At 38.8% G+C, this 14,307-nt stretch overlaps 1 protein-coding gene and 1 long non-coding RNA gene across 2 annotated transcripts; one reads left to right on the top strand and one right to left on the bottom strand.

The window, feature by feature from the left end:
• Positions 1-6: 6 nt before the first annotated feature.
• Positions 7-1,273, bottom strand: LOC137721790 (uncharacterized). The gene is made up of 3 exons (XR_011066718.1): positions 1,072-1,273; positions 517-653; positions 7-273 (listed from the first exon to the last, which is right to left on the bottom strand). It is a non-coding gene; the product is annotated as an uncharacterized lncRNA (long non-coding RNA).
• Positions 1,274-5,504: 4,231 nt separating this feature from the next.
• On the top strand, positions 5,505-10,225 carry LOC137723133 (stress response protein NST1-like). Its single transcript, XM_068462304.1, has 3 exons — positions 5,505-7,547; positions 7,938-8,992; positions 9,869-10,225. Exons 1-3 carry the CDS (start codon positions 6,060-6,062, stop codon positions 9,987-9,989), a joined length of 2,664 nt encoding a protein of 887 aa, XP_068318405.1. The 5' UTR covers positions 5,505-6,059; the 3' UTR covers positions 9,990-10,225.
• The last annotated feature ends 4,082 nt before the right edge of the window (positions 10,226-14,307 follow it).

Below are 14,307 nucleotides of genomic sequence, written 5' to 3'. Positions count from 1 at the left end.
AAAATGTGTCGTCCTTCGCTTCCTTGGCCCCGAAGACACATCCTCGTGTAACATCATTTCCGATTTGCAGCACTCTCAATTCGCTTTCAGAACTCAGAAAATCCATAACTTCCTGCACTCTGCAACATTTTGAGTGTACACGGCAATTGGCTTTCAGTGGTTGCTGGCTGCCTTGGGTTCTGAAGAGAGTTGAGGTAGCTCAGCAATAGATTTCACCTTCTCCCAACGACCAACAATCACCACTAACATCTGTTAATAACAGTGGAGCAGCAGCTGCAGCAAGAAAAAGAAAAAAGTTAATCCACGGACAACAGTTGCAAATTTCCTTTCACCAATTGTGGCCTCTAGAAAAACAAGTTCCCAACAGTGTTGCAATTTCGAACAATTTTCCTTGGCTGAGAAAAAGAACACTGGTGGATACAAGTTGATGCCATAAATATGTAATGTTTCCATATAACAAAAACCTGAAGAAGTACGATTGTATAATACTCAAATAACTTATTTAAGGCATCTTACCTTCAATTGACCAATGTTACACTGTAGTGCGACTAAACCCAACATCTTTGGGGTTATCCCTTCATCTCCCTGTGCTCATGGCACAAAGGGCACCAGTGCAAGCAGCAGCGTGTCGAGCATGGATCGCACGGCGAGTTCTGCAGTCAACAACGCAATCAAGCATTAAGCAAGCTTCAATTACGAAAAATATATTCCGCATGACATAAACATAAGCTAGATTGTTTAAAACCTCACAGAAAACGAGACCCGGATATTCTTATGCAATATATAAGAGATGAATCGTGAATCCATTAATCTATGACCAAACTTGCTGCATACTAGTTAAGTAAGTTGAGGTTCAAAAAGTTGGGGCAATAGCAGCACACGCATGATGCATTAAGATCAGGACCAGAACACTAAACCAAAGCATCTTTCAAAAGTGACGATACACCTTTGAAGTACATTGAGCAAAGAACCAAAAATTACCTCCACAATCCACTCCAAGTGCCAAATTGTAATCCAAAAATTAATAAAATCTTGATTAACATAATTTTATCAAACCCAATTAACACAAACCTGATTAGCAAGTTGGTGGAGGCTGAAGACGGTGGTCGGTGATGGAGCTGGAGCTGCATGGCAAGGCGTTGCTGCCCTTTTTGGAGTTGCAACTTCACAAGTTCGAAATTGAATCAAAATTACCATCACTCAATTTATCAGGCAAGTTGAATTTTGAGACTTTGATAGATAAAAGAGTTTAGAGAGTAGAGAGAGAAAGGAAGGGAAGCGTAACTGAGATGGTGGGAGTTCGAATTTGACCGTTGCCTGGAGGTGTAGTTGGAGCCGCTAACGGTGAGGCCCTGAGCAACCAGACAGATGACAATATTTCACTCGCAGTGCTAATCCGCCCACTTGAGGAGATCTTTGGTAGCGAACGCAGAGTACGCGACTGGAAACCGACAAGGGAGCTGAAGACGATCGAGAGGGCAAAGGTGCGACGAGGAAGGAGAAGGCGAGGAAGAAGAAGGCGAGGAAGGAGAAGGCGCGAAAGATAAGGGACTGGATTGATTAGTCCAGTCCAGTGAGGGCTAGTGAAGGGAAACAAACATGCTCTAATGTGCTACATTTGTGAATATACAACTTTTTTGAACAAACTATGTGTCCTTTGGTGAATTATGTTGAACTTTGCCTCCAACATTTGTGTCATCATCGAGATTTTAAGTCTAGGTATTAGTAGAAGTGGCAAATCAACTCATTGAGTTGTTAATGAGTATCTATTAAGATCCGTTTAGTTTAATTTCATCTTAGAACATCATCATCATTACTAATCTCATCCTTATATAATGATGATATTAAATTAAACAAGGTCTTAACAGATACCCATTAACAACCCAGTAGGTTGATTTGCCACTTCTAGGTATTAAGATGTGGCAAATGGTTTAGGCAAATGCCGTAAAATAATCATACATATATATACATATAAGAGCGCTCAAGTGCTAACTAGTTAATATTTTAGCACGATACTAACTACTTGTTTGGACTTATTAACCGATATCAATTATAATATGAACCACTCATTTTTTAGGTTATCACTAAAAGATCATTCATGCAAAAATTCACTAAAACTAGACGCCGTTTTTTCTCATTGTGACATGACAAATAGATGAAGATAGAGTTCTCGATAAACCATGAAATATTCACAAGAAGAATTAAAGAGCTAAATGATTTCATATTCGAATGAAGTTTCTAGTAATGATATCCAAAAATTTGAACAGTTCGGATCTTGAAATTAAACTGTGGAATAGACTCAAACGAGTTGTTAGTCTCGTATTAAAATACTAGTTGGATAAGGCTTGAGAGCTCCTCTCTTCCTACGTATATATACACTCATATATTGACATGTCCTTTTATCAGTACCTAGTAAAAGCTGTTGTTGCAAATCAAATATATGGTTGGTCTCATCCCTTTCTCCTGGCTCTTGTCCATTGAAGATGCTTAATCGGCAATGTCCATTTCCATGCCTTTTGGTTGGTTTGGATAATTCTTTATTTTTTATTTGCAATATTGTTATTTTCCTTTGGACCACACACGTGTTGCACATAGAATGGTGGAAAGAGAATTTTCGTTTCAAATAAGTATTCCCATATTCAAAGGCTTAGCTAGGACTTACATTTCAGTCTTATATATATGCTTATTATGAAACTTATGTGGGTGTGGCATTGTTGAATGTTGATGAATCATACTGCCTCACCAATAATTATTTTTTAAAATTCAAAGAGATTGAATTTCATCGATAAAGAAAAATATTACAAACATGAGGAATGTGAAAAGTAAAACCTCATTCCATAAAAAAAATCTTAAAGAAGAAAAATCCGGTCAAAGAAAAAGGAGCTTGTCAATATTTTTTTAAGCTAATTAAAGAAAGTTGAAATTTCACTATAAAACTAATTAGCAGTACGAGGAATGACTCAATTACTTATAAGCACATGCAAAGTCCATTCTTTTTCCAATGTAGGATTCATACTTTCAACACGCTCATTCATGTGTGCACGTGAATAACACAAATCTGGTGACGTAGAGCATGCATGCTGTTTAACTTTATACAAAAAATAACTTACTCTAATACCATAAAAAAAAATTAAGCTGATTCGCCCTCTCTTACCATCAACATCACTTGTATAAGAAAAAAAAAAAATTAATTAGCTAATGAACCATTCTGTGGTTTCTTTACAATTGGACTTACCTCGCAACCGGCCAGTTCAATTGCAAACCCAATTAATTAGCAATCAAAAAGGACTAGGAACTAGACCAAAAAGAAAAAAATTGGCTGGGACTAAAATGTAATGGGCTTTTAGGTGTAAGCCCATTGAGGCCGATGTAATGATTATGGGCTCACCTGAATTTGTCTTGTGCTACAAACTGCTCATTCATTTGGACAAAAGGGGCTGCTAGTTCAGAGTAGATTCAACTTGGCACTTGTAGATTGTAGGAGTTCTCGCTTGGCCTGCTTTAATGGTTGTCCTTACGTTTTCCTTTTCACTAGTACGATGGGGAAGGAAGGGAATCTAGAAGTACTACTAATGGAGTTTAGGAACTGAACGGTATCACTTTTTTCATCTACAAAATATTTTCCGACCTATTTACGGAATTTCATTCTTGTCGGTTATCATCGGAAATGTTAATATTCGAAATTACTTTGTAAATATCATTTTTGCAAAAAATTAATAAAATATAGCATTATTTAGTCTAAACTTTGAACTGTATAAAAACAGCCAATCGGAAGAAGTGAAAGTATTATGAACCGTATATTCTCTGATACAGTTTGTTCACTGAACGATATTTTTTGTAGAGATAACTTTTACATAATAATTTATAATATGAACGATTCCGATCACAAACACGAAGGTCTATAAAGCAACAAAGTATTTTTAAAGTCTTTGAGGAGCCAAACTTTATTCTTGAGGAAATTCTTGAATAGTTTCACTTCGATGAGGAAATATTTCAATTTGTTTTCGTGTTTAGTGCGTTAGCGAATATAAAATTAACAGATTGTCTGCTAATATAAAATCAATTTGGAATAACCTTGACCAATTATTTTAGATTTTCCGTTGATAGTTTCAAACCATGGCAATGGCCTTTCAGACTGTTTTTGCCGGCTTAGGCAGCTTCTAGAATATAAATTTGTAATTAAAAAAAAAATATATGACGATCTAATTTGTCATTCGAATTTAGATAGTACAAGCACGGAGATTCGAATTTGGAAAGAAGAGTGGCACGAGATCTACTACAACTAGCTAGTGAACTAGCTACTGTATTTATTTCGCGTTTTCTTGAGTTGGGTATGTGTTAGGGAATGGTGAGTTTTAGTTTGATAGTTTTGGTGACATTGTGATGAGAGAAGGGACAATAATGCAATATAAGTCGACTTGCAAGATTTGGTTAGTTATATATGTACCTTCTTTTTGGTTTGGAGTAATTTAGGAGAAGCAAAGAGGGAATAAGAAAACTAGGTACGTATAGCCTATTTATTCGACTATGACTCGTCACTCGTTTACATTTTTTTTTTCCTTTTCCAAACAACATGTCCTTAATGCTCAAATCACAACCATATGAAGGTGTCAGGCGGCTAGCGATAATTTTTCCATTGACACTTAGTAAACAATTGAATAATCGCGTGGGCTTCACAACTACTGTCACAAAAAAAGGAAAAAAAAAAAACCAAATTAAAGAAAAAATCTTTAATATCTAATAACTGACTGTGATCACAAAACTTGTAGATCAAGTAAACTTTTTTTTTTTTGTGATTTGAGATGTAAGTTCAAATAAAATTAGTTACTTCTACATTCCAAAATTTTGTAGTCAATTATCCAAAGCTAAAGACAAAAATACGAATTATATCCACATAAATTTCAGTCTCCCTAACAATTATTTGATAAAACTCACGTCAAAAAATGTGTCCCAAGATTTCCTCTCATCTTTATCCTAAAAGAGCTGCCCTCCTCTTCAGATTTGAGTCAAAATCTGACCTCCTTGGAGCCCAAGACCCCCTTCACTTTGACAATTTGGCAGGCAAAGTTTGACTTGATGTAATTAAGTAATTAATTTGGCTTGTAAAAGACATTTCACATGCTAATCTCGCTTTCCTTAAATGCCCCCATCAATAAGCAAACATCAAATCTTCTGCACCTATTGTTTGTGCGATATTTTTGTAATCTTTATCATTGATTGATGTAGGACGGATACAAAAAATTTGAACTCTGATGTCCTGCTACTTAATTTTACTTAATTACTTCCACAATTAATCAACCCTGCCCCTCAAATTAAACCCAGATTTTCTATATACTTATGTCAAAAATTGTTTGCAAGCCATTTTAGCTTAATGATAAGACATGGGACTAATCACTAAAAACCTATCAACATGACCAAACCGACCATTTAAAGCCCGGTTCACTTCCGGTCAGACCGGGTCCACCCGTTGGTTATATAATTTGTTTTCCTCGCAATCTCGCATTTTCTTTTCCGTCTCTCTGCTTTCTCTCCATCATCGGAGTTTCTTGTTGCTGTTTTGCAACGAAAACGATAAAACGAGCTCAACGGCCGGTGCGACCCGAATCCGGATCCCAAACCCTTTCCAAAGCGACGGCAGCGGCGGCTCCGATTAGCCTACCGAAACTTTGCCCTCATTCCCAATACGGCATGCTCTTCGAATCTGTAAGTCTCCGGATTGCTGAACCCATTTGATTGACGGGCAGCTCGGAATCTTGAAAACCCTAACATTTGATTGAATTTTTGAGCTTTTTTGGGTGCTGCTCAAACCATTAATGGTGAATTGTCTTTTTCCGTGCTCTTCTGTATCTTGAAGGGTTCGAGATTTTAGTTGTTTCTAGGGTTCTTGGAAACGTTGAGAAATTTGGTGTCTTGCTGTTCGATTTGAGCGGGATATTAGTGTTAGGGTTTACTATTGGGAGCATTATTGCTTCGGGAAGTTTGCTGTGTGAGAATCTTAGGGTTTTTTAATTTGTCGAAATTCAAGTCCGGGGGGAAAGATAGGCGTATGCTAGAGGATAATGTGTATACTTTGTGTGATTCAGAAGTGGTCTCGCCGGGTTGCTACGATGCTTCCTTGGTTAGTTATTCCATTAATAGGACTATGGGGTCTCTCTCAGCTTCTACCACCAGCTTTCCGATTTGAGATAACTTCGCCTAGACTCGCTTGTGTTGTTGTGCTCTTGGTTACTCTCTTCTGGTATGAGGTTTTGATGCCTCAGCTTTCGGCTTGGCGGGTGCGGAGGAATGCAATGCTTAGAGAGAGGAAAAGGTTTGAGGCAATAGAGTTGCACAAGCTGAGGAAAACAGCAACGAGGCGGTGTCGAAACTGCAAGACTCCGTATAGGGATCAGAATCCTGGCGGTGGTCGGTTTATGTGTTCGTATTGTGGGCATATGTCAAAGAGACCAGTTTTAGACTTACCTGTGCCCGGGATGGGACTCTCGAATTCTGGGATCATCAAAGTGTTAGTTGAAAAGGTTGGAAGGATATTGACTGGAAAGGTGTGGTCTGAAAATGGGTCGATGTACGGTCAAGATTCGTTGGAGAATGGAAATTGGGTCGGTGGTTCTATTACTGGGAAGTCTAGTTATTGCAGAAAGGACGGGAGCAGTGTTTTTGGAGGGGATGAGAGTTGTTTGGCAGAGAAGTCGTATTCAGGTGTTGTTAATTTTGCTTGCAAGCTACTAACTTCTTTTTTCTTGAGTGTTAGATGGCTTTGGAGAAAGCTTTTTAGGATTAGTACATCAGGGGAAGATGATGCATCTGACACAGACCATAATGGATCGGCCAAAAGGGGCGAGAATGGGGCCAACTTGAATGAGAGTAGAGGAGAAAAGGCTCGCAGAAAAGCTGAAGAGAAGAGACAGGCTAGGATAGAGAAGGAGCTTTTAGAGGAGGAAGAAAGAAAGCAGAGGGAGGAAGTTGCAAGGTTGGTGGAGGAACGCAGGAGAATTAGGGATGAGAAAAAGGAAGCTGAACGTGGGAAATCATCACCACCTGCAAGGGAAAAAGATACTAAGAGAGAAGCAGAAAAGAAACGACAGGAAAGAAGGAAAGAGAAGGACAAGGGTTCTAGCAAGAGCAACTCTGAAGCAGAAGAGCTGGAAAAGAGAGCAGGTAAGGAAAGTGAACGAAAGCGGGACTTTGACAAGAAGAGTGATATTGACCGCCACGAACTTCTGAAATCAGGGGTAGATTTTCTTAAGGGACAAAGCACAGAGACGGGGCATAGTGTAAAAAGTTCATATACAAACAATTTTATTCAGGGAAATGCTGGATCTAGGTACCTGGACCGTATGAGGGGTACAATTTTTAATTCTTCAAAGGCCTTTGGTGGTGGTAGTTTCTTTGGAAAGGGTGCTAATACTGCAGTGACAAAAGAAACCCAATCTAGCAGTTCTGTAGATCATGTCCATATTTATGCCCAGAAGAGAGACTTATATCCACCTGAGCGCGTAGCTGCGAGACCTTTTATGAATGGAGATGATAAGAGCGTCCACCGCCCTGTAAGTTTCTTTCCTTATACCTCATTTTCTTTATATGTGTTTTCATATAACTTTAAATATGTTATCAGTAGCCTGCCTCAGTCTGAAGGTAGAATTTTTATACTAAAATTTTCATGTCCGTGGTCCATCCACTTGAGTTTCTTCATTATGCCATTCATCTATTAGGTTGGCCTTGCCTTTCTGAGCATTAAAAATGTGATTGTATCAAGTTCAACAGTTTTGTAACTTAAGTAGATTCAGGCTCCTCCTTGGAACGTCAACCCAAAAATCTACAAAAGTGAAACACTAATTTCAACTCCTGTTGCCACATAAATGATAATAATATTAGGTGTGTTATAACAAAATTTAGATGTATACAATAAATTTTACATTGTGATGCATTCGATGCAGGTTCACTCAGAACCACAGACAGGGACTGCACCCAAAAAATCATGGCAGCAATTGTTTACTCGTTCATCTTCCGTGCCTTCATCATCTAGTGTAAATGTAATAAGTAGACCAAATGCAAAGTCTCAGACAGAAGTTCAAAGTCCTCAGTTATCTGGTCAGTCCTCGTCAGTACAATCATTTGATAATCCAATCAACTTTGGGCTGCCATCACCATTCGTTTTATCAACTACCTATCCAAAAGCATCTACTAGCAGCAGTTTAGGTTTTTCACCTGCAATTGATCCCATACTTCCTCGCATTGGTGAAGGGCATCATGAACGTATACCTGAGGAGCCAGAGCTTTTTGAAGACCCATGTTACGTCCCTGATCCAGTATCCTTGCTTGGGCCTGTTTCTGAGTCACTTGATAATTTTCAATTGGACATGGGGACTGGTTTTGTGAAAGATATGGGATTGGAGAGGTCTCGCACATTGAAGAATGGACCTGCTTCTTCTGAAGTGAACAAGCCATCTCCAATTGAGTCACCAATGTCACGAGAAAAGCATAATAACTCTAGTCGCTTCCCTAGTACCCCAAAGGCCCAAGATATGCATGCTTCACCCCTGGATGATGCAAATGCAAATGATAAGGGAACGTGGCAAATGTGGAACAGTTGTCCTCTTGGTCACGATGGTCTAGGTTTTGCAGGTGGCTCTCCAAGCTGGTTTTTGCCTCCAGAACTAAACAGATCAAACAAGGATGATCTCACACACCCTTCATCAGTATCACTATTTACTTCAGAAGATCAGGTTGTTTCTGGCTCTCAATCTCCTAAGAATCAGAGCATTTTTCTTGGCAATGGCCAGAATGGCGGAACTTTTAGCCCTGTTACTGGTTCCAGTGATCATGATCCTTGGTTGCAGAAAGCCTTTTTTCCTCCATTGTCAACTGCTGAAAACCATTGTCCTCTCAGACCTCCGGGCGAAACTACTAAGAATGAACTGATTTTTGGGAGTACCATCAGAGCTACTGGAAACCATCCATTTGAGCTGTCTCAAGCAAACGGGTGGTCAAAGTAAGTGCATCGCACCTCATCCTCTGTATTTTTAATTGTTAGTTTCTAAAAGTTGCTTTTTATGTCCTTCATAGAGCTTTTATAGACTAATCAATAATTATGGCGGGGTTACTGTTGTGAAATAGTAGTGTGTAAAGGTTAGGACTTGGGATTATTTGTACTTGCCTGAAGCAAAGAATGTCAACTAAAAACAACAATGAACCAAGAAGGGAAAGTTAAAAGGTTTACACTTTTTTCATTTTTTCCCGTTCTTGCAATATATCCATTACAACACTAGGGTGGACATTAGAACTTTAGAAACAATAATGAATCCCGAAGGGCAAGTTGAAATATCTACACTTTTTTTTCCAGTTCTTGCAATGTAATCCAAAACTATGGTGGACGTTGGAGTTCTAATGTGCTGAAAAAGGGTTTGGATGTGTGCACAGTATATAGCTTGATGTTTTAGTTGTTATGTTGTTGTAGGAGTAATTTTTTTCTTTAAATGGCTTATATTTTTGTTTATTTGCCAAACCTTCCCATTGGATGAATGAATGTAAGGGGGTTTCACTGATCCCATAGCAACCCCAGAGTTGAAAAATCAATTAAAGTTGTCTCTTGATACCCCTTATAATAGCCAGCCAGTATAAGTTTGTTTTGAATGGTTGGACAACAGAGTAGATTTATGCAGCTTGTAACCAAGTCATGGGGTTCCTTGGTTTGGATTGTTCGTGTCATTTCAAAGTTAAATAGAATTCATTGCTTTGATTGTGTGTTTGATTGGTTTGAACTTTGTCGTGCTATTTCAATGTTAAATAGAATTCATCGTTTGAAAATGCCTTCAAGTGGATAATGGTGATCTAATTTTTGTTTTTGATTTGGTTTTTGTTTTTCCAGCGGAAAGGAATGGGATGAATGCTCTGTGAAGGGAACGGGGGACGGTGTTGGAAAGCCATCTGTGTTGAGGCCTCATAGCAGGGGTCTGTATCCCACCCCGAATGTACAGCCGCTTTGGTAAATTTTAATTTATAACAGAAAATGAGGAGTATGAGGGACTTGAAAAAAAAGAAAGAAAAGAAAAACAGACCTCTTCTTACTGTACTAGTGGGCAAATAGCCTCTTTTGGTGGAGAGTTCAGAAATACTGGACGCATTGTATCTTCCTGCTCTTCTTTATAAGGGAGATTGATGTTTACGTAACATTAGCTTGGATAGGAATACCACATGACATGCATGCTTTTTTCTCTTCAGGTAACAGCTAGCTTTGTGTCTCGCTATTCAGATTTTCTTTTGTTTCGTTTTTATTCCCGGCAAAGGGGGGAGGGAGGGGGAGGGGGAGAGGCGTTTCTTCTATGGAGAATTCTGCCTGCGTTTGCCCTCCCTCTCACTTTGCTTGAACCATGATGCAGATGAATGTTGGATGTCTTGTAACGTACTAACTAGCAAGGAATCAAGGAGGCCCATCATTCCTATTTATAGTTCTTTTCCGCCAACTCCGGTCCAGTGGGGGCTTTTTCGCACTGAGTTGCCGGATTGCACTTGCTTCCCTGTTGGAGAATCTAACAAAAAAAGCGAGTTAAACTCCAGAGAATGGCTAGGGTTGTATTTAGTTTAACAAACATGCAGGTTTTTTGGTAGTCAAGCATGTGCTTGGTTAGTAGTTCCTCTGTGCATATGCATTGAGAGATCTATTGATTGGTCATGGTGTATTCAGCTGCTTATTTAACAGTGAACATTTTGTCCCAAAAAAGAAAAAAAGAGAGCTGGTTCGTGATTATTCAATAGGAGTGCGAGGGTCCAATTTTTGAAGCTAAAATGTTGTAAAATTTGGTCTAAAATTCCTTCTTAACAGCTAAATAGGGTTTTACCTGGAATTATTTGGAAACGTCATTGACATCACCCCAATGTAAATCCGACCTTGCCCGCCATTCCTAGGGAATGCATGTTGTAGAGTATATGTCCGTTGTTGAAAGTCATCCATAATTCCATTTCGTCATTGATGAGGCACAATCTCAACACAAATTTTTGTACTTAGACTAAGATGTGACCATTCAGACAAAATAAGGTTTGCACAGCTACGCCAAAAGGTGACAAATACGGATGCTGTGACATCCAAATGATATCAAGGCCGACACACTACTAGAGTAAAAGAAGATCCTCAGTATGCACTAAACTAACTAAGCTCTAATACTAATCTAACACGCCCTGAGGGTGACACAACGAGATGGCCACGTGTTGGCCGATACCTGAGGGTAACACAAGCCATTTAATGAATGCATATGCCAAAAACATGTGAAACATGCATATAAATTTCGCGCATAACCACGCAATATAATATAGGAATCAACTGCCGACAAATTAAAAGTGATATAGCATAACATGTTCAGAGCATACTACTAATTTGAAATACAAGCGGAAGGAAATTAGAAAGTGCGATTACAAGAGATGTCCTACTCAAAAAGGAAGACACAAATTCATTGATATGGAAATGCCTCGTAACTCGGGTCGTATGCTTCGTTCCTAGGTCTTGAAGGGGGCGCAAAACAAAACATGAGTGGGCCAAGTTTGTATATAAGTAATACTAAAACAATTACTCTTCAAACGTAATAACCCCCAGGTTTTAGAAAAACTCATATAGCTAATAAGTAATAGGTTTTCAGAAAACCTTAGCATGCCATAAAGCCTTTCTTAAAACATTTATCGTATATAGTGTGCTTAGTAGTGGTATAACAATCGCCAGAAGGCCCTATATCACCCACCTGAAGGCAATATATAAATCTTCTGCCCATAGGCCCTACATCACCTGCTCGAAGGCAATATATAAATCTTCCGCCGGTAGGCACTACATCGCCAGCCCGAAGGCATATATAAATCTTCCGTCCGAAGACACTATATCTCCCGCCCGAAGGCACATATATAAATGAATATCCACTAAGTAAGCACATCAAACATAAACATAATATTTTCAACATATATCTCATCTGAGCTCAATAGCTCAAGCATCATGTCATAAAATCATAGGAGCGTTCTAGCTCAAATCATCATCATAAACCATGTTCAAGTATATAATATCATAAACATTTCAAAGAACGTAAATTCGATAAAGCATGATATTTCATATAGCGTAAATCTGATAAATCAATAAACATTTCATAAAACGTACTCATAAAATCATGTTTTTCATGTATGCATTTCTAGCAATAAAATCATGCATTTTGGAGGGGGTCCACTCACAGATACTCTGTTGCCGAAGAGCCGTTTGAACTAAAGAGGATGGGGTTGCCACTAACAAACGCACCTAAGCATATAAAAGGACCAATTAGTAAAACTCTACTAAAACAATTGAATTTGGGAAAACGGCGTGTGGATTTAAAATCAGGATTTCGAAATTAATCTAGGAGGGTCCTGGCCGAAACCCGAAAAAAGTCAACAAAAAGTCAACGGTGACCAGTCAATGGTCAACGTTGATCGAGAAATCAACAGGTTGGGTCAACCCGGTCGCCGAAAAACCCACTGGAAACTGAGTTTTTGGTAGGAAATCTGAGCAATTTTCAAAGCTTTGTAATTTCTTTGTTTCTTAACCAAATTCAACCCATAATATATCAAAATGAAGCTAGGAAAGTGCAGAATAAGATTGTACCATTTAAAAGCCTAATGGTTGCCAAAGATGATCAGAAAATGGCCTGAAAGGTGATTGGTCTGCGGGAAAGCTAGGGAAACTCGCTAGAAACTGGGTAAACTTTAAACGTTCTTAACTTCTTTAATACTCAACGAAATCGAGTAATTCAAAAACAAAAATCATACTTCTCGATGACATGAAGAGAATGGTACATTTCGCGATACCTAACTCGCAATGGTTTGGCCAAAAAATGGCCTGGAAGGTCGCAGCCCGACTTAGGTTTCCATCCCGACGATCCGGAATGAAGTTCGAGGTGAGTTTAGGTGTTATAGGCTCGTGAGGATGACAAAAAGCTCATGGTGCACTTGGTTTGGGCTGTGGTGGGAGTATGGACATTGTTGTTTGTTTACATAGAAAGAGAGATGAGAGAAGTGAGAGAAATGAGAGAAGATAGAGTTTAGAGAGACTTTTCAAAAAAATAAAAGGGGAGGGGGATGTCATGGGGAAGGAAGAAAAAGGAGAGGGACAAGGTGGGTCCCAGTGGTTCACAAAATAAGACCACAAAAGACGAATTGTGAAAATACCGAAATACACTGGACATTACGAAAATAAGGACGGGATATTACAATATACCCCCCGTAAGAGAATTTCATCCCCGAAATTTACTACCTCAACTAACAGGTACGAATATTGATTTCTTAGTTCTTTTATTCCTACGTCGCTTCCTCGATTGCATGGTTCCTCCACAACACCTTTACCAACAGAATGACTTTGTTTCTCAGCGCTTTATCCTGTCGGTCGATGATTTCCATTGGTTCCTCTACATAGCTCATGTCTTGTCTCACTTCAAGTATATAGTCTAGTTGCCACTTGCTTAGCGAACCAACAAATAAGTCATTAATATTGTAGTATGCAGCCTGCAATATTGACAACACATTCTTGTCTCAATAAACAAGTAATAACTTCCTAAGTGTGCAAAATTACCATTCTGTCCAACTCCAAGGCAACATCATCTGAAGCATATAGTTTCCCTCATCGTAATTTCGATCCTTCGAGTACCAGTTCACAATACTCTTCTATCTAACAAGTGTTGCTTGTAGAATCTCTCATACAATGTCTCAATTAGTGTTATACCCAAACCAAAAATAGCAAGTCATCGTGAACAACTCCAATAAAGATCGGTGCAAATTCTAATCATGTTGAAACTACAGAATGGATGAACACAACATGTCCTCCAAGGTCTGGATAGTTCGTTCAGACTGTCCAACAATCTGAGAATGAAATGCGGTACTAGACAACAACTTAGTACTCATGGCCTTCAAGAAGGCTTCACAAGACTTGGAAGTGAAATGTGCATCCAGATGAAGTACAATAGTGACGACACACCATATAACCGAACAATGTGATTCACAAAGTTTAAGCGAGCTGATTCATTGAACACTTCTCTCGAATTTAGTGAAAGGCTATGCCGAGAAGGCTAAAAGAACAATCAAGAATTTAAAGGTCAAAACAAGTCCATCAAATCTAGAGTACAAGATAACTGGATTGAATGCGTAACCTTGATTCAAGAATACACGTAAGTACCTAACTTGATCCTATGGTGGCAAGTCGAGATGGTTGAGTGCGGACTTGACTCAAATGGTAGTCTAAAGTAATCTGATAAGCGGGAACTTAGAAATTTTCCCAATCCAAAAATTCACAACAACTTGTTACAATGA

The sequence above is a fragment of the Pyrus communis genome, chromosome 17, assembly GCF_963583255.1.
Source record: "Pyrus communis chromosome 17, drPyrComm1.1, whole genome shotgun sequence".
NCBI lineage: Eukaryota > Viridiplantae > Streptophyta > Magnoliopsida > Rosales > Rosaceae > Pyrus > Pyrus communis.
The sequence above is the reverse complement of the archived record's forward strand: the minus strand, read 5'-3'. Positions and strand labels throughout refer to the sequence as shown.